The 23,667-nt window shown below is 44.7% G+C and overlaps 1 protein-coding gene across 1 annotated transcript in view; it reads left to right on the top strand.

The window, feature by feature from the left end:
* LOC126536779 (uncharacterized) overlaps positions 1-23,667 on the top strand; it is a 79,809-nt gene that overhangs the window by 46,904 nt on the left and 9,238 nt on the right. Inside the window, exons 16-23 of the mRNA XM_055074161.2 lie at positions 1,762-1,943; positions 9,074-9,284; positions 10,763-10,942; positions 12,012-12,191; positions 17,389-17,608; positions 17,820-17,974; positions 18,373-18,618; positions 20,973-21,252. Of these exons, the coding sequence (XP_054930136.2) occupies positions 1,762-1,943; positions 9,074-9,284; positions 10,763-10,942; positions 12,012-12,191; positions 17,389-17,608; positions 17,820-17,974; positions 18,373-18,618; positions 20,973-21,252 (1,654 nt within the window). The remainder of the gene's footprint in view (positions 1-1,761; positions 1,944-9,073; positions 9,285-10,762; positions 10,943-12,011; positions 12,192-17,388; positions 17,609-17,819; positions 17,975-18,372; positions 18,619-20,972; positions 21,253-23,667) is intronic.

Below are 23,667 nucleotides of genomic sequence, written 5' to 3'. Positions count from 1 at the left end.
CGTGAATAAACGAGAAGAGAGGGGGTTAACCGAGCGTCCCGATTTTTATTAGTCATATCATAAGCCAACAAACACTGACATCAAGGACAACATAGGGGAAATTACTTGTGCTTAAGAAATGAAAATAAAGAAACGATAAATTAATGGAAATTAAAGTGGATGAAAAAACAACTTGCCGCAGGTGGGAACCGAACCCAAAACCTTCGCATTTCGCGAAGGTTGCGGGTAAATATAGTGAATGTAGTTTAGGTTTTGTATTCGACTGCATCGCACAGGTAATTGTTGGCCCAACTTTTATGAAAAAAAAAAGTGCATTATAATCGGGTTAATACCTTAACCAGATATTATGAGCTATGGTGATTGCTTTAAAATCTTCCTGGGAAGTCCAAAAATTGGCATTTTTGACCAGACATAATGTTGAAAATCTTCCTGGGCAGGCCAAAAATGGGTGTTTTTGACCAGAGATGACGTTTGTTCCATGCATACACTGTCCCCTAAGCTCCGCCGAGATGGACACTACCCCTAAAAGGGCCACTATTATGGTCATCATAAGGGTCAGGTGCGTGCATTGTGGCTTGTCAAATGCGAATTATCTGGTAAAGGTGATGATGATGTACGGGGTTTTATGGCGCAAGGGCCAGGTATGGCCAAAGAGCGCCATGTCTGTGGTAGTGGGTTTGCAGTGTAATTATGATTACTATGAAATTGGGGTGACGTGGCTGTAAAGGGGCCTTAAAATATACGCTCTAAAGTGCGTAAAATCTGTATAATAAAATTATGGCTATGACGTATCTGGTAAAGGTCAGATTTAGGATCAAAATAACCAAAGTTTGGGCTCATAGAAATGCATGGGCACCAGCTGGGACTGTTGGTCAGGATTGAATGAACCGAAAAGTCTAATTAACCGGAATCGAATTGACAGAAGCGGACTGTACCTTCTAAACCCTATTTAATAAACAATATTTGTGGTTAGTTGTATTTTGGATGAAATGGTGCACTTTCTGGAATGCAATGCTTTTGGTTTCAGTTTTGAATGTATACAGAAGGGTTGGAAAATGGCTGTAACTTTTGAATGGGTTAAGGTGGGAACATAATTGTTTTTGTTAAATAATTTTGAAAGGCAGATATTTTTAAAGAAATCAAGGTTTTGACAGAAGCCCGTCTGGTCGGAAAGATCATGACAATAAGTACAAAGGATACTGAACACCGAGGAAAATGAAACAAAGACACTTCGGCTCATCTAATGGAAGCCTTGTTCGCAAAATATTGTTCAGAGGCTTTCTGAACAAGGCTCCCGTCAAAGGAGCTGAAACGTCTTTCATTTTTTTATGTGGTCGGCATGCTTTTTACTTATTGTCAAGATATTTTCAAAATATGAAAAACGGAAAAAAAGCTTTTTTTCTTCAAAAAATGCATTTTCAAAGATGGTGATGTACCTTAAAGCCAGATGTGTCACATTGTTTTTAGTTTGGTCATTTACATATGCCTTATAATGTGGTGACAGCTGCTATAGCTTTTAATGTTGGCTTTCTGTTGCATTTTTCTGGCATTGTTAAGAGCAGCACATGAAAATGGCCAGTGCCATTTTGTACAATGCCACTCATTTTTTTTTTTTTTCAGTATATAAAGTGGTGATTGACACTGATTGTGTGGGGTATGGCATCTGGAACTGGGTGTTATACACTGAAAAATTTTCAGTGAGTGAATCTTGTAAAACTTCATCAAGGTTTTGTTTTGTTTCTTTGTTGTTCTCCAACCCAGTGCGAGACATGTGGCAAGGGCTTCTTCAAGCAGGAGACACTGTCCGAGCACCCATGTGTCAACATACTTGATGCCACTAGTACTGAGTCAGGATCACGCAAGCGGGACACTAACCTAACCCCACTGGTGTGCGAGATCTGTGGCTCAACCTTCTCTTCAACGAGCAGCCTCAATGTTCACAAGTGAGGGTTTTAATCACAGTGGCAATGCTTCTGTGACTATGTACCCTGTGTACCAACTGCTTTTTATGGCATTGAATAAGCAGGCAATGGAGATAACTATACTGGCAGGAGGATTATGCCGGCTGTGTGTTGTGTAATACTGTAGACTTAGCATGTGTTGCTGTGGGGCATTAAATTCCATAACTTAATTTTGTTTGATTTTGCAACCTAAACTAGGCCATTTTATGCAAATGGAGCGTGAGTTGACAGCTAATCCAGCAGATGTGGACTTCTGCCTACCGAAGCGGAGCAGCGTCACATTCTCTATAAAGTCCAAGTGCAATAAGACCCCATCGTGCCCCACATACAGTACGCTTTGGGTGCCAGTGAAAGCACGCGAGTGTGAGCTGAGAAGGATGGTGGCTTGATGAGCGCCGTCTTCCTGCTTGAGCAAAGGAAAAGCGGGGAAGAGAGCGAGCTCACAGTAACGCGATGAAGTGCACATGAAGGGAGTGTGCAGGTTGCAGCACATCTCTTTTTCTAGCACGGCCGTGGCTTTGCATGGCTGTCAGCACAGCAGAGCAAATATGCTGCCTGCACGCCCTGTTTTAGACGTAATCTGCTGCATGTGCAAACAGTGGGTGTGCCGAGAAGGCATGGAAGACAGTGCATCATGTACACTGTCTTGCTGCGTGTTTAGTACAAGGGGTTGTATAAGCTTGAGTTTTGGAGACCTGTTGAAGCGAGAGGCAAACGAAGCATTCGCTCCCCGCTGTTGGTGCTCTTCATGATAATGTCACTCAACTGCGGGCTACGCTATCAACTGCGGGGGTGGAGGGGACGCAAAGGCGTGGTTGGGTTCGCTTAGTTTGTACTGTTGAAATGAAACTATCGTCGACACGGCATGATCTTTCATCGCCGCCTCTCAGACTGAACAAAATTAATTTTTTTTCCTTTCATATTTGTGTTTTTTGCTTTCCCGATAACTAAGAAATCTTTGCGGCCCCTTCCTTGTAAGAAAAATCGATCAGCAACTGTACTTACTTGCATAGAATATCAAATTTCAATACACCGAAATTTCGGTATAATGAAGCAAATTGCTGATTTTACTGACTTAGTTGTATTAAGGTATTGTAAGGAAGATGACGAACGTGCGCACAGAGTTAGCAGCATCGGCAGCATCAAGCGCGCAGCAGAGGCTCGAGCTCGGGTACTGCTCGGTGCATCCCAGGACCGGCGGTGTTACGAACCCCAATAAATCTCCTTTATAAGTGGTGGAGCCGTGCGGGGTAACGTTCCATTCGACCATCCTGGAACTCTGTTCTCGGACGCTACCCTCCGCCATGCCGGACGCCGACCAGCAGACTCTTCCATCGCCACCCGCCCCTTGCGCTGGCACCGTTCGCCAGCGGGAGCCTCCTATCTTCAGCGGAACCAACGACAATGACGTTGAAGAGTGGCTGTCGTCCTACGAACGGGTGAGCGTTCACAACAAATGGAATGACTCAAACAAACTGGCTTACGTATCATTCTACCTCGCGGGCTCTGGTTCAGAAATCATGAGAAGGACATATGAATGTGGTCGGCGTTCAAGACGTCGATTACGGAAGTATTTGATCGACCCGCCATCAGGAAACTACGAGCCGAGCAGCATTTGCGTACACGCGCACAGGACACGGGTGAGACATTCACCAGCTATATAGAAGACGTGCTAGATTTGTGCAGGCGCGTGAACGCTGCCATGACGGATGCGGAAAAGATCAAGCACGTCATGAAGGGAATCGATGATGACGCGTTCCAGATGCTTCTGGCCAAGGACCCGTGCACTGTTGGCGACGTCATCAGCTTGTGCCAGAGCTATGATGAATTATGTAAGCAGCGAGCTCTGACAAGGCGACATCCCCCACCAAATGCGGCGTCACTCTGTAGCCTGACCACCGGCCCAGAACAAGCCTCCCTGATAACCCAAATCAAGTACTTCGTCCGCGAAGAAGTCGCACGACAGCTATCTCTGGTGTCCGTCAATCAGGAGTCTGCTAGCACTTTACCGTCTCATCTCTGTAACGTGATCCATGAAGAGGTCGCAGAAGCGCTGCCGGCTGTTCACCAGCAGGATGTCGTGACTACACCAGTCACTTATGCTACAGTTGCTGCAATGGCCCCTCGCACTGTGCCCGTGCGTCGCTTCCAGCAGCCTGTGCACCGCCCTCCCCCTCCCAACCCCTGGAACACCACTGCCATCGCTAACCCGTGGCGTACGCCGGACAATCGCCCTATATGCTTCGCATGTAGATGTCCCGGTCATGTCACAAGGTTCTGCCGCCGCCGATCGCAGGCGTTCGATGACGATCGCCAAGCGCCCTATGTGCCGCCTGATTCAAATGCACCTTATGGACCCTTCGACCCATCACCAGCTCGCTCTCAGACTGATCGCCGTCCTCGCTTCGAACGCCTCCGATCGTCCTCTCCACGTCGCCGATCGCTTTCCCCTATGCGTCGACGACCCGTCTCTAACGAAGAGGGAAAATAGACGACGCAGTTCCTGAGGCAAGAACTGCGCAACTGTCGACATGCCGAAGTCCTCCTCCTTTACCTGCCAATGTCATTGATGTGTTTACCGAAAATGTCGCCACAGTCGCCCTCGTCGATACCGGTGCCGCTATTTCAGTTATGGACGCCAGGTTTTTGCCGTTCGCTTCGTAAAGTGACGACGTCTCTGTCTGGATTGTCGCTACGAACAGCGAGTGCTTAACCCATTTGCCCTACCGCTGCTTGTACTGCCCGTGTGACCATACAGGACGTTTTGTACACTATTGAATTCATAGTTCTTTCATCGTGCTCCCACGCCGTTATTCTAGGATGGGTTTTTTCTCACGCCACAATGCCATCATCAATTGCGCTCGGGCTGAGATTGAACTTTTCCACTTTGGTGACCTGGCCTCCGTCGATGCTCATCCTGCCGCTAAAATTCTCGTGGAAGAAGACACCTGTATTCCCCGTGCTCTTCAGCATTCGTACCAGTCTTCTGTAGTACCATATCCAACGGGACGGTCTTCTTCATGCCCTCTCATCACTTTGTTACCAGAAAAGCGCTTCCTTTGCCCTTTGCAGCTCTTGACCTTGCCGCCGGTGTCAGCACGATGCCCATTTCCAATCATCTTTCGTCGCCGCTATCACTGCTCTGCCGCGAATGCCTTGGTTACGTCGAGTCGGTCGATTCAACGCGAATTGTCTCCGTCCTCGACGAAGTGCCTTCTACTGCCGACCATGAACTGAGTGCCCTCTTCGTACCCGACTCAACATGGACTGGTGTGTTCAGCCCATTCATCGCCGAAGATCTGATGCACTCGCAGCGATCTCAACTTCTCGCTGTCCTTCAGCACTTCCGCCATTCTTTCGACGTTGCGCAAACATCTCTTGGCCGTGCATCGACGGTCGAGCATTACATCGACACTGGCTCTCACACACTGCTGCGACAAAGACCATATCGCGTGTCCGCTACGGAACGTCGCGTCATTGCAGACCAGGTCGATGACATGCTCCGTCGACGCGTCATTCAACCTTCCCAAAGCCCATGGGCCTCTCCCGTGGTCCTCGTCACAAGAAAAGACGGTCCCATCCGCTTCTGTGTTGATTTTCGACGGTTGAACAAGATCACGCTGAAGGACGTCTACCCCTTACCACGCATCGATGATGCTCTGGACTGTTTGCAGGGAGCCGAGTTCTTTTCTTCGCTGGATTTGCGATCAGGCTATTGGCAGGTTCCGATGGCAGAGGCCGATCGCCCAAAAACTGCCTTTGTTACACCAGACGGCTTGTATGAGTTCACCGTCATGCCTTTCGGACTTTGCAACGCACCTGCTACGTTCGAAAGAATGATGGATAATGTTCTGCGTGGCCTCAAATGGAAAATCTGTCTTTGCTATCTTGACAACATTGTGGTGTTCGCCTCTGATTTCGCAACGCACCTGCTCCGCCTCCAGCACGTACTCACTTGCTTGACCAACGCCGGGTTGCAACTTAACCTGAAGAAGTGTCGATTTGCTGTTCGTCAGCTCACAATTTTAGGCCATGTCGTGTCAAAGGAGGGCATTCGCCCGGATCCCGAGAAACTAAGTGCTGTTACTGCGTTCCCAAAACCTACCACTATGAAAGAGCTACGCAGTTTTATCGGCCTCTGCTCTTACTTCCGGCGATTCGTTTGAAATTTTGCTTCAATTATATCGCCTCTCACGCAGCTCCTTGGCGGCGCTAGAGATCTCTCATCATGGTCTCCAGCGTGTGACGACGCCTTCAAAACCTTGCGCTGCCTTCTCACGACGCCACCCATTCTTCGCCATTTTGACCCTCAAGCGCCAACCGAAATCCATACGCTGTGTTGGCACAGCGTCAACCTGGCCACACAGAATACGTCGTCGCATACGCGAGTCGCACGTTAACCAAGGCGGAGACGAATTACAGCGTTACAGAAAAGGAGTGTTTGGCCATTGTGTGGGCGCTTGGCAAGTTTCGCCCATATTTATACGGCCGATCGTTTGACGTAGTTACCGACCACCATGCACTATGTTGGCTGTCGACGCTCAAAGATCCATCGGGCCACCTTGCCCGCTGGGCATTGCGAATCCAAGAATATGACATCCGCGTGGTTTACCGTTCCGGGCGAAAGCACTCCGATGCTGACGCACTATCCCGATTGCTGCTTCCCCTGAAGGCCAGTGACGACTCCGCCTGCGAGTGTACATTATCCTCTCATGATGTTGACACTATCACTGCTGCACAGCGTAATGATCCCTGGACTGCATCTCTGCTAGACCTTCTCTCGGATACGTCAAAAGTTCCGGCGTCACGTACACTTCGGCGCCAAGTTCCTCATTTTGCGATTCGCGACCAGCTACTATATCGACGCAACTATGCCCCAGAGGGACGCACCTGGTTACTCGTCATTCCGAGAATCTTGCGATCAGAGCTCTGCTCCTCGTTCCACGTCGACCCTCAGTGTGACCACGCGGGAGTCTTCAAGACCTACGCAAGACTTCGACACCGCTATTACTGGCGGGGAATGTACAATTTCGTTCGAAAGTTCATCCGCTCTTGTCATGAGTGCCAACGCCGCAAAGCGCCACCGCACAACTCCGTCGGTGAACTCCAGCCTCTACAATGCCCATCCCGACCCTTTGATCGCATGGGCATAGATCTCTACGGGCCACTTCCGTTGACTCCTACCGGCAACAGGTGGATAATCGTTGCAGTAGACCACTTAACCCGTTATGCGGAGACTGCTGCTCTACCAAATGCTACAGCGCAGGAGGTCGCCAGTTTCATACTTCGTCGTTTTCTCCTTCGTCACGGAGGTCCACGTGAACTTTTAAGCGACAGAGGCCGCGCCTTCTTATCTGAAGTCATCGAACGACTGCTTGCTGAATGCGCCATTGTTCATCGTAAATGCACTGCTTATCACCCACAGACTAACGATACCACGGAACGCTTTAATCGAACTCTTGGTGACATGCTCGCCATGTATGTCTCACCTGATCACTCTAATTGGTACCTAGTTCTTCCGTTTGTCACCTATGCCTACTACACCGCGACTCAGGCCACTACCGGATTCTCATCCTTTTACCTTCTTTACGGCCGTCATCCTTCGCACACAATTGACACCATTCTACCCTACCGGCCTGACCCATCTGAATGCCTGCCGATCTCGGAAGCCGCCAGACATGCCGAGGAATGTCGCCAGCTGGCCCGCCGATTCACCTCGGACGACCAGAACCGTCAAAAAGCCATTCACGATGCCCAGAACTCGACTCCCACTTTTCTCCTGGGCGCTCTCGTTTGGTTGTTAGTGCCACACCGCATGCCTGGGCTTGCTTCAAAACTCCTTCCGAAGTATGACGGGCCATACCGCGTTCTCGAGAGAACATCACCCATCATTTACCTGGTTGAGCCGCTAACGCCACCGTCCGACATGTGACGTCGTAACCGCGAAGTCGTTCACGTTCAGCGTCTCAAGCCGTATCACCATTCTACCGTCCTTCCAGAAAACGAAGTCGCCAGGATGGCTCCTTTATTTCCGCGGGGCCATTGTAAGGAAGATGACGAACGTGTGCACAGAGTCAGCAGCATCGGCAGCATCAAGCGCGCAGCAGAGGCTCGAGCTCGGGAACTGCTCGGTGCATCCCAGGACCGGCGGTCGCTACGAACCCAATAAATCTCCTTTATAGTTTAACCGTCTATTGCACAGCTTGCCGAATATGGCATATAGTGACCCTTATTTTTTTTAGGCTGTTGCACAAGAACTGGCGAATAAAATTATGCACCCAGAACAAGGCCCACAGCCTTCCTGATCTTGAATTAAACTTATGTTGCCATCTATTGAAAGAGTTCCAAAGCAGAAACAATTGTGTATAAACACACTTAATTACATTGAGGTTCAAAATACATGGTGTTCTATGAACAAAATGTTATAAAAAGTTAAATGCTTCATTATATGGAGAATCTTGTTATATTGAAGTTCATTATAGTATTGAGCTTTAACTGTACTTGCATTGTTGAAGAAACTGTGTTATAGAAATGAGGGCTGTGAAAAATAAAATTGTTACTTTAGAATTTGCTTGTGCTCGCCTCTCCTGAAAGTGGCGCTTGGTGATTGCACTTTCTGTTGCATTGAATTAGTGCATGCTGAAGGTAGATCTCATGCAGAGCTTCAAATTGCAGACAACATGTAAGGTTGAACTGGAGCATTCATTTGAAACTTCATTCAACATTAGGATTGTTACCCTGGGCAGAATTTTACTGTTCTTCTGCAGCAAATTATGTCTTGAAATGCTGGGGATGCATTGTTGTATCCACTATCACAGAGATAATCACATAATTGAGCGCAGTTTGTTTTTAAGTAAAGCCGATGTGAAAGTTAATGCTAATGGTTGCCAATTGTTGTAAGCGATGCCTCATTTTATGTAGTATCATTGTGAGAGGATTGCACTGTGACATATTTACTAACAGTGCAAACGACATAGACTCAAAGTACAAAATAGATAAGATGGGCACTAATACACTAATAAGATTGTTTTGCAATTTGCATGCTTCAAGTTAAAATATTGTATCCACTTCTGTATGAGTGCCCCAGAAATGGTAGTTTTCTCTCCATTCAGGACCCTTCATGGAGAGAAGCGGTTCCAGTGCGACGTTTGTGGCAAACGCTTCCATCGTAAAGATCTCTTGTTGGAGCACCATGCAGTACATGGTGATCCTACGTACCCATGTCCAACGTGCCAAAAACTTTTCAAGACTAAGAAGTCCCTGGACGTGCACATGATGATTCACAGTGGTGTCAAGAGGTTCAAGTGTGGTGTCTGTGGCAAGGCAAGTATGATTCAGTGCTCTAGTACCTCGTAACAAAAATGACTGAAATGGTAATTAGGCTGATGTCATTCATGTAGATTTTTGGATGACCCAACACTTACTTGCCCATACTTTCTTCTTGCACTATGTACAAACCAAAAGACAAAAGGACGAGTGCAGGAAACATGGAAAAGCGAATAGTGTGCACACTTACAACTGGTTTATTAGTATCACATCCCGAATGTCACATAAGTTTGTGCACCATCATTCGTTTGTCCAGGGTTCCTGTACCTGTCCTTTCATCTTTTAAGTTTGTAGATAGCACAAGAAGAAAGTATGAACAGGCACCAGCTAGCCCCTTTCATTGACCTTTTGAACTTATTTGCAATCATAAAAAATTTTTGGTGTTATAAGCAAATGAGCTGTGTGGAAATATGCAGGATGAAGGAAGTTTCACAAAAGAGAAACTGGGTGTCCTGCAATGGCAACTCAGGCCAGTTAATGAATTCATTAACTGTCACGAATATTTTTTTAGGTATACCAATTGGTTTTAAGATAACCTCCTTGAGAAAAACAAAGCACGTGTAAGATCATGGTAAACAACGTAAGGTACATTATCTTTGCACACGATCTTATAATTAGGACGTATTCACTTTGGTTACATGCCCCATTCTCAACAAAAACATTTTATGGTAATAAACTTACCTTTGCCTTTAAAGAGCTGCACTGTGTAATTGCAGACCTGCAACTATTGAATTTCACAGAAAAAAAAAAAAAGAAAGCTAATATAGGTGCATTTATAATTTTTAATTTCTGCAACATCATAAAGAATGAGGCTCACTATACTGTTGAAACTCATTATAACGAATTTGCATATGGTACAAAAGTACCTTTGTTATATCCAATATTCCATAAAAGCATATATTCATTACATGCCAATATTAGTCATAAAATTCGGAGTTAATTTGCTACATTTGATAATTTGTTATATCTGTGATCATTATTGAGATTCGACTATACATGCACTTTCTCAATTTTAATGTTTGTCTTGTGGAGTAAAACATGTGAAGCATGCACATTATATGTACATGTGTATTTTGTTATGTTTGATGAGGTCCAACAGGTGTCTATAGTGTAGACCATAGATCCACAGATGGTAGTCTAGTGGGCAGCTTGGGTGTAGCCCCACTTTTGACAGGTAGTGGTGTCTTTATGAGTGCAGTTCTGAATCACTTCATAAGAGGTGCGGTAAATCTGCGAGGGCAGTCGGGCGAGGGCAGAAGGGGCAGGTCATGCCGAAGGCTGGCCGATGTTCCAGGGCCCAATGACAAGTTACTGGTGCTCTCGCAAGCACTTTCTTTTTTTATTTTTTTCTCACTAGTATGTAGCGCTCAATGTATGCAGTACTTAGAGTAAAAAGAAGTCGACTCTCTGCAACCCTCACTATAAGCACTGTAGAATTGGCGTTCATGAATGCGTGTGTTGTTTATGGGGAGCAGGAGTTCTTCCAAAAGGGCAACCTCCAGAAGCACGAGGACACGCACCTGAGCGAGAGGCGCCACCGCTGCACTGTTTGCCAGAAGGTGTTCACTACGCGAGAGTCACTGGCTCGCCACATGCTGGAACACTCCCGAGGCAAGATCTTCACCTGTGGTGTCTGCGGGCGGGCCTTTGTTAAGGTATTGGCTGTACATTGAGTCTACTTGTCTTGTACATTCTGTATCAGAGATCAGTTTATAAGTGATAATGAGTGGCGTATGTTCAGCATCTCCAAGATGAGACAACCTTATTGCATCTCATTATCACTGACTTTTTTGTCTCTTTTGCTTTATTTCCTTCTTGTCTTACATTTTCTTCCTTCTTTTTGATTTATATTTATAATTTCATTTCCTTCTTTCTGGTGTTTCCTTCCTACCTTTCTTTCCTCTTTACTGGAGCTCCAATCCAGACATGATATTACAAATCAAAAGCAATCATATGATAGCGAACTTGGAACATCATGCAAACTATGCGAAAGCTCTTGAGCCATAGTCTCAAAATCTAGATGCTGGAGCCCATTCAGAGCTCTGGCAGCAAGTACGAGCTTTTAATTTTATGAAGTCATGTCTTCCATGTTTACTCCTGTAGCAGGTATCACCTCAATGCTGCCCACTCTTTCAAAGCATGCTCCAAATACATCATTTAAAAAAGAAAACTAGTATTTAGTCACAAAATAACACCTTGTGCCAAAGTGCAGTGTGCAGGCCGCTTTTATAATTGACTCTAAGGTATTGCACATATATTTGCACAAGTTATCACAGAATGCAAGAATGTGGCTGAACATTCCCTATGTGTGAACATGCCTGAAAATCCTACACGGCATATTTTTGTTTGTTTATCAGGTTCTGCAAGAATTGCATGGAACTTCTGTGCAGTAAGAATTGCTGCTTTGATCAGTGCCCATTGCTTTGATGGTTTTTACCAGGGCAACATGCTGGCAATTTATATCACTAAAATAAAGCTAAGGAAGTTTCTTCCCTGTGCCGTTTCTTGTGCTGTTTTTGCTCTTAGCATCACGTACCAACTAGCCCATCAGCAAACTCTCTTACAGACACTACGACACTAAAAAGGCAATGTTGGTGTTAAGATAGCTAAAAACTTGCTAAATTTAATGACTTTCTTGCTGAGTTGTCAACACTTCTAAACATCATGGCAGAGTTCTATTTAAAATTTTTTTATCATCTCATGCCTATTGTGTTTGCCTTCTAGGAGCACCAGCTGCGTAGCCACCACCGCATGTTCCACTCAAACCAGGTGTACACATGTTGCTACTGTGGCCTCAGCCTCAAGCTGCGCCACTCTCTGAAGCGGCACCTGCGCAAGAAGCACCCCGAAGAGGAGGCCCAGTGGTCCAACCCCGATGCGCTTAGCGCCATGCTCGTCTCTAAGGTAAAACAGATTGTAGTCCATGTTGGAGTGATTGTACGCTTTTAGGAATTCATGAGTGGCATGTATATTTAACCCTTCTCATGCCCATTTTTTTTCTAGAGATCATCAAAGTTTTACAAATTATTTTATGGCTGATTCACTGTGAACAGCTTTCCTTATTGCCATATCACCAGTTTATTAGTTATTTTCTCTTGTCTGTCACTGTCAGTGTTTTCATGTTTTTGTAGTTGCATACAGGCATAAAAAACAGAAGTCTATATGAGGAACGTATAGAACATATTTTGGAACGGAAGTCTGGCTTGCCTTTGTTGTCCTTCATGCGTCACTCCGTTCCTAGCACTGTGAGGAAAGCAAATCATGGAGGTGCAGGTGGTAAAGTGTTTCCGTTCAGCCACATGCACATAAGAGAGGCTGCCAGAGGCTCAAACTCTTCCTCGCAATCATCAGCACTAAGTTGAAGCTCCACACACGACTCAATATATTTTTTCGGTGCCAAAAAATGTGAACGTGAAATTTTTTTCATGTCTGCTTCCTTACTTGAAGTCATAGAACACCACATTTCTGGTATTGAAAAGTGCAGTCGTCGTCACAGCAGCTGTCACTGCAACAAAATTTTGGGCCACTTAAAAAGCGAACCAGCGATGCATGACTTAAATGCCCAGCTTCTCGGCACGGCTTCAAGATTAGACGCAGCCCACGGCTGCATGTGGTGCACTGAGAAATGTCGGAGGTGATCTGCTGGGACTTATGTCACATCCGCCAACTTCCATGTGTACATATTGTCTGCTTAGATGCTATTTAGGGACTGTTACTAAGAAAATTAGGTACTAATTACCAGCCCTGCAGCTTAGCGAAGTTTGCTTCATGTGCTACCCAATTATAACCATTTAGCAAAAGTGAAACTTTGTTCTGATTGGCCTTTAGGTTAACACCGCTATCTTTAAAACGCATGGGAGCCAGACTTCCATTGCATTCTTGCACCCCCCGCCCTAAACCATGGCCACAATAAATCAGTTTTCTGAGAAGCTTGTGTCATCTAGTAGTGCAGCATTCACACGAAAATGACAAAATGACTGCCCCATGCCCGTCGTCTTTAGTGGTCAAGAGTAAATCCCTGGATGAGTAATACTCGTCACTGGCATATACAGTAGAAACTTGTTTATATGTTTTGTCAAAAAAAGAAACGCTAGACAAAACATACTAGTCAGGCAAATGTACCATCCGAAGTCACTAAAAAATTCAGCAGACTCAACTGTAGTTGACATCTACGTAAGGCGAAGCGTTGCGTGAATCATTGCAGCATGACACATCGACGTGTGCTGATCTGGTGGGGCCCAAGCAGCCCGAGGTGCGCATTGTTGGCCTTGGCAAGCGTATGTTCGCGCTCCTCAAGTTTGACCTAAATTAGCAGCTTTTCCAGGAGGAGAATTCTGGCGGAAAGCTTTGATGTGCCCACTTTGCGAAAATCGTGGCACGAGACATGCATTGTTGCTTTAAGACAGCTGTACGAAACCGAAACAAAACCAAGCTGGTAGGAAATGTTGGAATATGATGCCACAATGCCGCCAGATCGAAACATGATGGTCACTTCGCACCACCTGTACCAGGGGATAGCAGCATGTTGGGCTATCGCCTATTAAAAGCATGCAGTAAGCTTCCAACTGCACTATGCCATGTGTACTGTGGAACAGATAGGTGAAGATGCTTATTGCATTGGGGTGGCGGCGACAGCTGTGAATGGCGACGTGTGACAACCAACAAGATTTGCTGGTACCGGTATAGGATACCAAGTGTATGGCTGCATTTTCATGCGACACGGGTGGACGAGTACTGCATGGAAGCTGTCGTTGCGGGCGCCTACTGCTCTCAGTTGTACATGCCTCATGCCTTTTCTTGTTTGCATAGGATTTAGGGCTAGAAAACGTATCACATGATTGCGATATGGTGATATACTGAATGCTGATGCCAAAATATAATGTTTTCCGGGAACATATTAACCAGTAAAAAAGAAGCGTGACTGTATTGGGTCATTTTTTTGCATTCACGATCGCAAATGTTGGCTCCGGGAAATCGCACAAGACGGGATTATATCAACAAGGTTCTACTGTATATATATGGAAAAATGCCTGGATGAGTGAGGCTCAGCCATGGCACTGTAAGGTTTAAAGGAGGACTGTCACATATTTTTGAGGTTGTGGAAACTCTACCACACCACTCACTTCTCACGCGTTAAGGGCTGAAATTTAGCAAGCACGAAGATTGAGAAGCATGTATAATGTATTTTAATATGATACTAAAGCTGATCTCTTAATGCAGAGCTGCTGCTGTTTGCATTATCTTGACAACATGACCAAGTAGACTTTGCTTACGTCCTTTAGCTATAGGGCTTACTGTGATTATGTTGCTACATGCATTTTTTATGGCTGTGCTCACGTGTGACTGCCGCATCGATAGCAAAAATAGAGCAAGCCAATGTATCATGACATCACGACGTATACACATCTTGGGTACCGAAACTGAAACATTTAAGTAGAAACATCTATTACAGTCAATTATTTATGGTGCTCTGATGCTTGCCGCTATCTTTTCTAGTGTATATAAGGCTTGGCCCTTCATTTAACAGAAAAAAGAATGATAAGCCAAGAATGTCATATCAGTATGCTTTGTTAAGCAGGTGAGCAGAAAATAGTGAAGCCCTGAGAGTAGAGCTTTTTACTTACGTGAATGCATGCAGTTTTTAGGGATCACTGTGTTGCCCAACGATTCCGCAACTGATATTTACTTATCTACAGAAGCAGGGCTTTGAAGTTGAATAGTACTTATTAAATTTTAGTGCATGTACATAAAAGGGTACATCTATCATGCAGAAAGGGGACCTATAGTGAAACACTGTAGGGAGACCTCTTATAATATGTTACAAAGAATCACAATACTATTAAACAGCAAAAAAGTGTATATATACTTAGCAAGAAAAATTATTACAGTAAAAAGTACCAGCAGTTGACATATTACACAAATAATAATACGTAGTACTTAAACACACGTGGCATTTCTGCTTCTATCATGAGATGCCACAGTGTTTTGGATTACTTTAGGATTGCACAAGCTAGGAACCAATACTGTGTATATAAAAAATGCCATTAATAAGTTTGCAATTGCACTTCGGCATACTATTCTATTGTGACCTGCAGCAAGTGGTTGTGTTTACATTAATCTCACGAAGGGAACACAGTTGAAAGCTTTAAGGCTACCATGTTATATACAATCCCATCCTTTCTGTTGTTCTTACCTATCCATCTGTCCCACATAAAAGTTTAGGTAATGATGTAGCTATAACATACGTACCCTTTACAGATTTGTCGGCCTTTCAGCATCTGACACATTTGAAAAGCAGCACTCGGGTGGCACAAGAAATTGATTTTGCCAGGCTCAATGTTCCTGCTCACCTGTCTGACCAATGTCATGATGCCGGCAGTTTCTGCTGATTTTCGATTGCACTTAGGCTTATGAAAATTTGGATTTCAAATCGTGGGTGTATTAGCATTTGCTTCTTTTTTCGGCAGGAGGTACTTTAGTGCAGCTATGTCTCCTTAGCACTGCTGCTACGTCATACTAACCTCCTTGCCCTCTCACTGGAAGAAAAAGAGAAAAATAAATACTGTAAAACTGCGCACTTTCAGCTGTAGTGGCCATTCAGTCTACTAAGGACTTTTGTTACTGGAATAATATGTGGCACTGGTGGTGTAGTGTATGTAACTTGCTGTGAGATCGTTCTGTTGACTACAGCTGCACATTGAGGCTTATTGGTATGTCATATGGAACCTAGTACTACGTTGTGTGCACCCAAAATGGGACACAAGAGCAATGCAGTATGTGTGTCTGTGTCGTTCTTCTGTCCTCTGTTGGGTGCATTGTACTTAAGCTTTTTGGTATGATGGTCTATTGAGGCACGTTTTTAAAGTGAACCTTTGTTTACCCACCTCCCTAGGGCTTGGCGTAGCTGCTTCCAGGTGCTCGATTTCTCACTTGATGGACTTGTTTTGTCGCTTTATTGAGGATAATTGTAAATTGGGCTAGTAGTTGGTTCCGATTCATGTCCAGTGGCGTAGCAACAGGGGGGGCCGGGGGGCCGTAGGCCCCGGGTGCACGGGGCCAATAAGGGGGTGTCATATACGTCTGAAGACACCCGAAAATTGTCGATATCCTCGCCTTCCTCGACTATATCCGGGAGGCGGGGGTGACAGAAGAGCTAAGGGCCCCGGGTGCCAGACGACCTAGCTACGCCACTGTTCATGTCTTAAGGGGAGTGTGAAAACCTACGTAGAACAAAAGAAAAAACATTTGGTTAAAACAAGTTGGCGGGCTAGTTGGTTAGATTCCATGATAGAATGTATAAGAGCGACTGAATGAGGACGTAGAAAGAAACAGATACACAGAGACAGTGCTGTCTCTGTGTATCTGTTTCTTTCTGCGTCCTCATTCAGTTGCGCTTAGGCACTCATGAAAAGAACAACACAACACCTTGTCTGGTCATTCTATATCTTTCTTACATCCTGTGTAGGTTCCTGTGCTACCCTTCAAACATGAATCACCACTATAACCAACACTCCACTAGCTAGTCAGCACTGTGCTAGCTGGCAATGAAGTATACAAGTTTTGTACCTGAAAGAACCACAATTGCAAGTCAAAGGTAAAATGGATGCTGACCAAAAACGTAAAAAGAAAAGAAAACAAGATGTTTCGGCTCCCACACGGGGAGCCGAAATGCCTGCTTTACAATGAAAGTAAACGAAAGGCTTGAACCACATTTGCTGAACGACTATTCTGCAGCTTCAGTAAGATAAAATGACCTGTGGTTGGTAGGCTGTGTTTAGCTTTCTTTGTGGCATTCAAAAGTTTAGATGTCTTGGCCAGTGGTGGCATTAAGTCTAGTTTTTCTGCAAGCCTCTGGGAAGTCTGCCACCATAACCAAGGACGGGGGATGCATTTCTCGCTGAAATTCATTGCACAAGGTGTGACGATAGTGCGCTGTGTCCTTATCATGTTACGCCATTTGTTCTTGCTGGCTCACAAAAGCTTTACCTGAACATATTCCTACAGTGCATAAAATCTGGATTAGTTCTTGTTTTTTTTTTTTTTATTTCCAAGGCTAGTTTCTTTGCAGCTTGCACCGTCCCTCTTCCTCCTTCATTTTCAGGCTCTCGGGAACACAGGGCTCGAATCAGACATGGGCCTGGACGCGGATGCCACTGTCGAGAGTCTTCAGCATGCTGCAGAGACAGCTACCAATCCAACAGTGACCAGCTTTGAAGTGGCTTTTGAAGGCACAAACATTACTTCTGCCATGTCCGGTGTTGGCACCAACATTGTGCAGGACACTACGGAATCCCTTGTGGCCAATGTAATGGGTGAACATGGTGGGTGACATTAGTGTGCTCAAGTCATTTCTTTCTGCTATCACTACTGAGAAAGCTCTTGTTTCAGCTCTGTGTGAGATGTCTGTGGATTTGATTTATAGAATATGCTATAAACAGGCTACAGAGTATGATGTCATGAACGTTAGCTGTAGCCTTGCCTTTGCAATGTGTACGTATAGGGCTTAATTGCGCTATCTTTCTTGTTTTTCAGGCAGCTCAGAGGTTCTCTTGGCAGTTGAAGGCCTTAGCAGTGAGGAACTTCGTGAGGCAATTGCCAGTGGTCGGGCCCAGATAAAGCAGGGGCCCACACCAGATACTATTGAGATCTCTATGCCTTTTGATGTGACAGATGAAGCTGGCAGGCAGGTAGGTTATAGGTTCTCCGAGGCGCGGTCTGTGGCAGTGTTTCTCAAGTTTGTGAATATTTGCAAAGCACCTGCTTATTCGCGAAAAGAGACTTGCTGGATGCTCTTCATCAGCATAAAAATGCTCATGTACCAGGTCACAAAGATTTTGAACATGTTTCGCAGCTGCTACAGCGACTTGAGACAGTTGCAAGAGATGACGTAGTTTTTTTAATCATTCATTCATTTGGTCAGAGCATACATGCACAAATTGAAGGGGCTTCTGATAATTGTGATAGTTCTGAAAGTTCACTGACAAGAACCAGCTCAGATTTCAACTAATGCGTCGCATATGAAATGCCAATTTTAAGTTTCTTCTTGTCCCTGATTTCATTATGTTTTGTTTTACACATTGCATAGGTGACATACATGGCTAACCTGGTGGACCCTACGGACCAAGTGGTGGTCAAGGATGAGACATCTGTAATCATGGAGAATGTGCTTGAGGAAGAGTCTGTGCTGAATCAAGCAGCGTCCAGCCAGTATGTTGTCTCCACTGGTGTGTCTGAGCTGACTGAAACAGTGGTTGCTACGGGAACCGTGGCAGAGGACCATGCTGCCATCCAATCTCTGCAGGATGATTCATCTTCACAGATGCAGAACATGGTAGCTTTACATTTTGTGCTGTTCCCTGGCATGAAAAGATGTTGTATGTGCAGGTTGGTGTAAATAGCAACCTCAGCCAGCCAAGGGAGTGATAATGAAAGCTGTTGGCTGAAACTAGTGTATAATTTTCTGCTGAGGCAAGCAGGCAAAATACCCTTGGAAACTGCCTTTAGAGAGGCAGTTTCTAGCTTGTCTTTGAAATTCTTAAATAGGTTCCCTTGAGGTTTTATGTATTCAAAATATAATGCATTCAATGTGAAGTTTTTTACATTTAGAATTTCCTATAAGAAATTAATAATAGAGAATAATAAAGATGAAAACTGTGTTATACATCTTCCTGGGACACTTTTCCCCTTCTGTGCTCTACGCTAACTCACTTATTTTTCTTCCTCAGTCACCAGCTAGTGGTGGCCACTGCAGATCTAGTGGGTGTATTACAATTATTATCTACATTTGGACTGGAATAGAAGTTTTATTCTTGTTAAAGGCTCTGCTTTACACAGCATCTGAGTATGTAATCATTTTTTTCTTGTTTAATCAACCCTGTGGGGTTGGCGTAACTCCCTAAGATGTGGTGTGGAATGAGCGCGGTTGATTATGATGGCATTTATACCGAGAATTTGAATGGGCTACTTCCCTTGAACAGAGAAACCTACTAAATGCTGCTTTGTGTACTTGACAATCATTGGTTTCATCTGGCTGCAGTTTTCCCAGTTCTGCTGCTTTCATCGATCGATCGATCGATCGATCGATCGATCAATCAATCAATCAATCAATCAATCAATCAATCAATCAATCAATCAATCAATCAATCAATCAGTTCACCTGTCTATGTCTGTTTATTAAAGACTGTGGAAGTCATATTTGTTCTGCTTAATTGTATTAAAATGCTTAACGTATGCTACTTTGTATAACAGGAGGAAAGAAACATTGGAATTTGTACTGAAGGAGTTTGTGTATTCTTATAATCTAATTGCTTGTCATGGATAGCATGTTTGTAGCAACAGTGAATTATGTCAGCCATTGCTGTTCAATGAGCACAATGTATAATGCTGCTTTCGACTGGTCGATCCGAAGCAGGATTTTTTGCTCTGTGGTGGTGAATCCGGTGATCGATCTGGAGCAGGTTCACTCTTTCCACTGGTCATGACAGATCAACTCCCTCTGCACCGGATAACTCTCACTTGCCTTACCGCTGCATATTAAGGTACAAATAACTTATCCCGCTTTCATCCTACATTTGGCCCACTGAGGGATGGCAACTTTGGATTGCCATGAAAATGTACAGAGTGAAAATTAGGCACTGTTTTTGGAACCGGTTTTTGCGATGCGTGCGCAACAAGTTTCGGTATGATCCATCACATAGGCATTTTTGCTCTCTGCTGCCAGGTTCAGATTGCTTAAATCCAAGCGCTCGCTCAAGGATTTTTGCAGCCACTCTAGATTGACCTGCAGAAAACACCATAAGTGAATACCATTATGCACTTTCACATGTCTTATCTTAGTAAATGAGTTAGTTTCGTGGAAATCCGCAATACGAAGAAACAATCACATGAAGCCAACAGACGGTGAAACCAAGGAAAGCATGCAGTAAACTAAGACAATTTTTTTCTTTGTGAAGTGTAGAATTAAATTATGGACGAGAATTTCATTTGAAATACATTTTATATTCCTAGTTATGGAAAAGGAAAATGAAAGTATAAAAAAAGGCAACTTGCCACTGGTCGGCTAGGCTAGGTTATGAATACATGCATGCTAATACCTAAGAAAGTGAACAACAGAATAGACATAGCCGTAGCTTAATTCGTAGGGCATCACATGTCATGTGGAGTACATATGTGTGTTTGGATCCCACCAGCATATATGTTGTTTAATCTTTAACTCTAACTTCCCTTTTCTTTTCTTTAAGAATATGAAGTTTAGTTTAGTTTAATGTTTAGTTTTGCTAATAATGTTACCACACATTAGCAAAACCGATAGTTTATATGTATTAACAAACTGACTATTGCTGCACAGACAGATTCAACCATGGAAGGGAAAGTCTGAAACAAACAAAACCTAGCCTGAAGGTACAAAGGAAACACAAGGCCACATGGGCTGCTGTGTGAGTCTCCTTTGTAGTTTAAAGTCTGAGTGAATGTCAGGTCCTCACCTTGTGGGATTTTTCGCATGTTCAAATGGAATGAAGTGCTGTATGTGAAATGTGTGTAAGTGTGTGTGCGTTTCCTGTTTCCTAGTCCCTCTGTCAAACTAAGAATTGAGTGTCATCCTTCTGTATTGAAAGGAATCAATCAATCAACCAATCAATCAGTTTTTTCTTATAACAGTGTTGCCTCTGTTTTAATCTTTTAAAGGTGGTGCAGGAAGCGGCTGACACAAGTTCAGAGCCGTGCTATGTCACCCTGCCTACATATGAGACTGAAGCAGCAGCACCAGATGATCAGCAGACGGCACTCGAGGCTGCAGATGGTGGAGTGGCAGTAGCAACAGCTGGAGTGACTGCACCTTCTGACCTGCCAGCTGACCTCTCCTATGAGGAGCCTCAGTTTGTGGTCACTGAGCAAGAAGTTGCTGATGGTGATCATGTTGTCTACGAAACTGGCCAGCTCCAAGAACAAGCAGCCATACCCCAAGGTAGGGAGGGAATGGATACCATAGTTTTTTTACCATAACCTTTAAATGAGCTTACATCAATGAGCGAATAGTAATTTTAAAGCAAGAATAGCCTAAAGTGAACATTTTTTTCTGAGCAACTTGTTTAAATGCATGTATTGTTACAATTCATTGCGATCAATAATCATTATAGAAGCAGACATAGAGGATGGCGAAGGTCACACGATAAAGTTTCTTGAATGCAAAGAACACTTAGCAAAAGTGCAATACAGTTAAACCTCATTAAACCGTACCTACTTAACAGTAGTTTCGTTTTAAAAGTAGTAAAGTCAAATCCCCGACTCAGCAGCCATTGAATATAATCTGTTTTGTATCCGCATAAACCGTACCAGCCTATTGCGTACATATCGGTTAACATGTAGTGTTTCCACTTTTCATCGCAAAATTACGGCGGCGGCCCGGCAGAACAACAAGCCTCAGAGGTCGGAACGGCCTCCAAGTGCAAACGCAGAGGGCACTTGGAAGGGTGAAGCCAACGTTACTAGACTAGGTTCAGTTGTTTATCTCTCCGTAGGCGCTGTATATTGTGGGCGACCCCGTGTCTTAATTTGCCACCACAGGGGGGGGGGGGGGGGGGGGGGAGCGCCGCATGTAGTTCTACACGAGTGCAGCTCTGTGTTGGCGAAGGTGCTTGGGTCCTCCAACTTTGCAACTTACGAATGCAGCAAATGTTTTCAACGATGCATTTTTTTGTTTTTATAGTCTCGCGTTTAGCAGATTGATTTGAAAGCATTACATAGCTGTGAAAATGCTGCTGCACTCCCCCGGAGTGCGCTGTGCAGTCCTCAGTCCAGGGCTGCAGCAGCCCCGGCCGTCCACTGCGCTCTACTAATCAGCTGTGGCTGATGAGTAGCTGTAAGTAGTTGGTTAGCATCCGTAATCAGCTCTTGCTGATTAGTACTAATTAATTATTAATACAAACTCATTTTATGACTCATGAGGCAGCATTAGTGCGACCACACGATGGTCCAAAAAGTAAAGGGAGCCGAAGTGAGCCAATCGAGGCAGTTGACCACACCAGTTAAGGCAGAGTGGATTAAGGCAGAGTGAATTAGGCAAGGTTAATTAAGGCACGGTCAATTAAAATAGAGTTAAGGCACTCGAACCCACGACCATCGGTGGAAGTCGAACCTGCGATTATTGGTGTTAATTAGGCCCAGTTTCTAAGACATAGTTAAAGGGACACTAAAGGCACATACTGAGTCGTCGTGGACTGTTTCAATACCATTCCAGAAACCTCGCAACACTTGTTTCATGCCAAGTAAAGGCTTAGTTTATGAGAAAATTGCATCTGAAGGCTCCGAATAACTTTTTCGAAATTCAAATCTCCCACCACCGAATCGGGAATGCGGTGGCCTTGCATGCACCATCACCACCCTTTGCTGCCATCGGTGAGTAAAACGGCGCCTGACAGACGCCAGTAGCGAGCCAAGACAGGGTTTGCCGTGGCAGCTGCTTTTTGCTCAAGTGATATGGACCGTTCGGGCATCTCGCGACATCACATGGATCAGAAGTCTCTGCTACTTGCAGTTTGTGAGTGTTTCGCGAGCCAGCAAAACCAGCGCAGTAATACGCAACAACGAAACTACTGAAACGCGAAAGGGTGGGCAGAGTCGAGCGAAAACTAAACCTTTCGACCACCCACGTCATTGTCAAGTGTAATTTCAGTCTTTTTTTTTAATGAAGTAGAACTGGACAAGTAGCATTTTATTTCGTCTTATAATACAATACAAGATGTCTTTTTTTTAATGAGTGGTTGAGTACTAGTCACAGAATTTAACTGAGGAGTGCTTTCGTCATTGGGCAAGTACTTGAATGTCTCAGGGGAGTCTCTAATTGTGTTCTGCATTTACTTCAATTTCACTATTATTAAGGCTCTGTTCATGATAATACTGACGCCTTAGAGATTCTCACGCACTAATCTACCACCTTGGCTTGACTTAATATTTGCCTTTAGTGTCCCTTTAGGGCACTCGAAACCCCGACCTTTAGTGGGAGTTCAACTTGCGGTCCGCAGACCCAGAGAGCCGCAATCAATCGTGGGCTGGTAAATCGTAAAACTATTCCAATCTGTTTTTATTGCGATAGCAGTTGTATGGACTCTCCAGGTGCATTTCTGCTACCAACCATGGCGGCTCAATCTCGCCCATGCAAGGGAAGAAAGTGGGGAGGAAGTGCACCGTCTTTTGTCATGCACAAGGCACCAGGAGAGGGGGGTGCAAGGGGGATGGGGGGTTTAGTCCGGTGACTGCTGTGCATGGCACAGCCGTACGGGCGCTATCTTAAAAGCGATCTGTGATGGTGACAGAGCGCAAGTGCTGATAGCTTCATGTGTGCTGTGTTCTTGCCACTTCGTTTGCATTGAAGCGTGAGGCA

Source organism: Dermacentor andersoni, chromosome 4, assembly GCF_023375885.2.
Source record: "Dermacentor andersoni chromosome 4, qqDerAnde1_hic_scaffold, whole genome shotgun sequence".
NCBI lineage: Eukaryota > Metazoa > Arthropoda > Arachnida > Ixodida > Ixodidae > Dermacentor > Dermacentor andersoni.
Note: the sequence above shows the minus strand (reverse complement) of the source record. Positions and strands in the feature narration are given on the sequence as shown.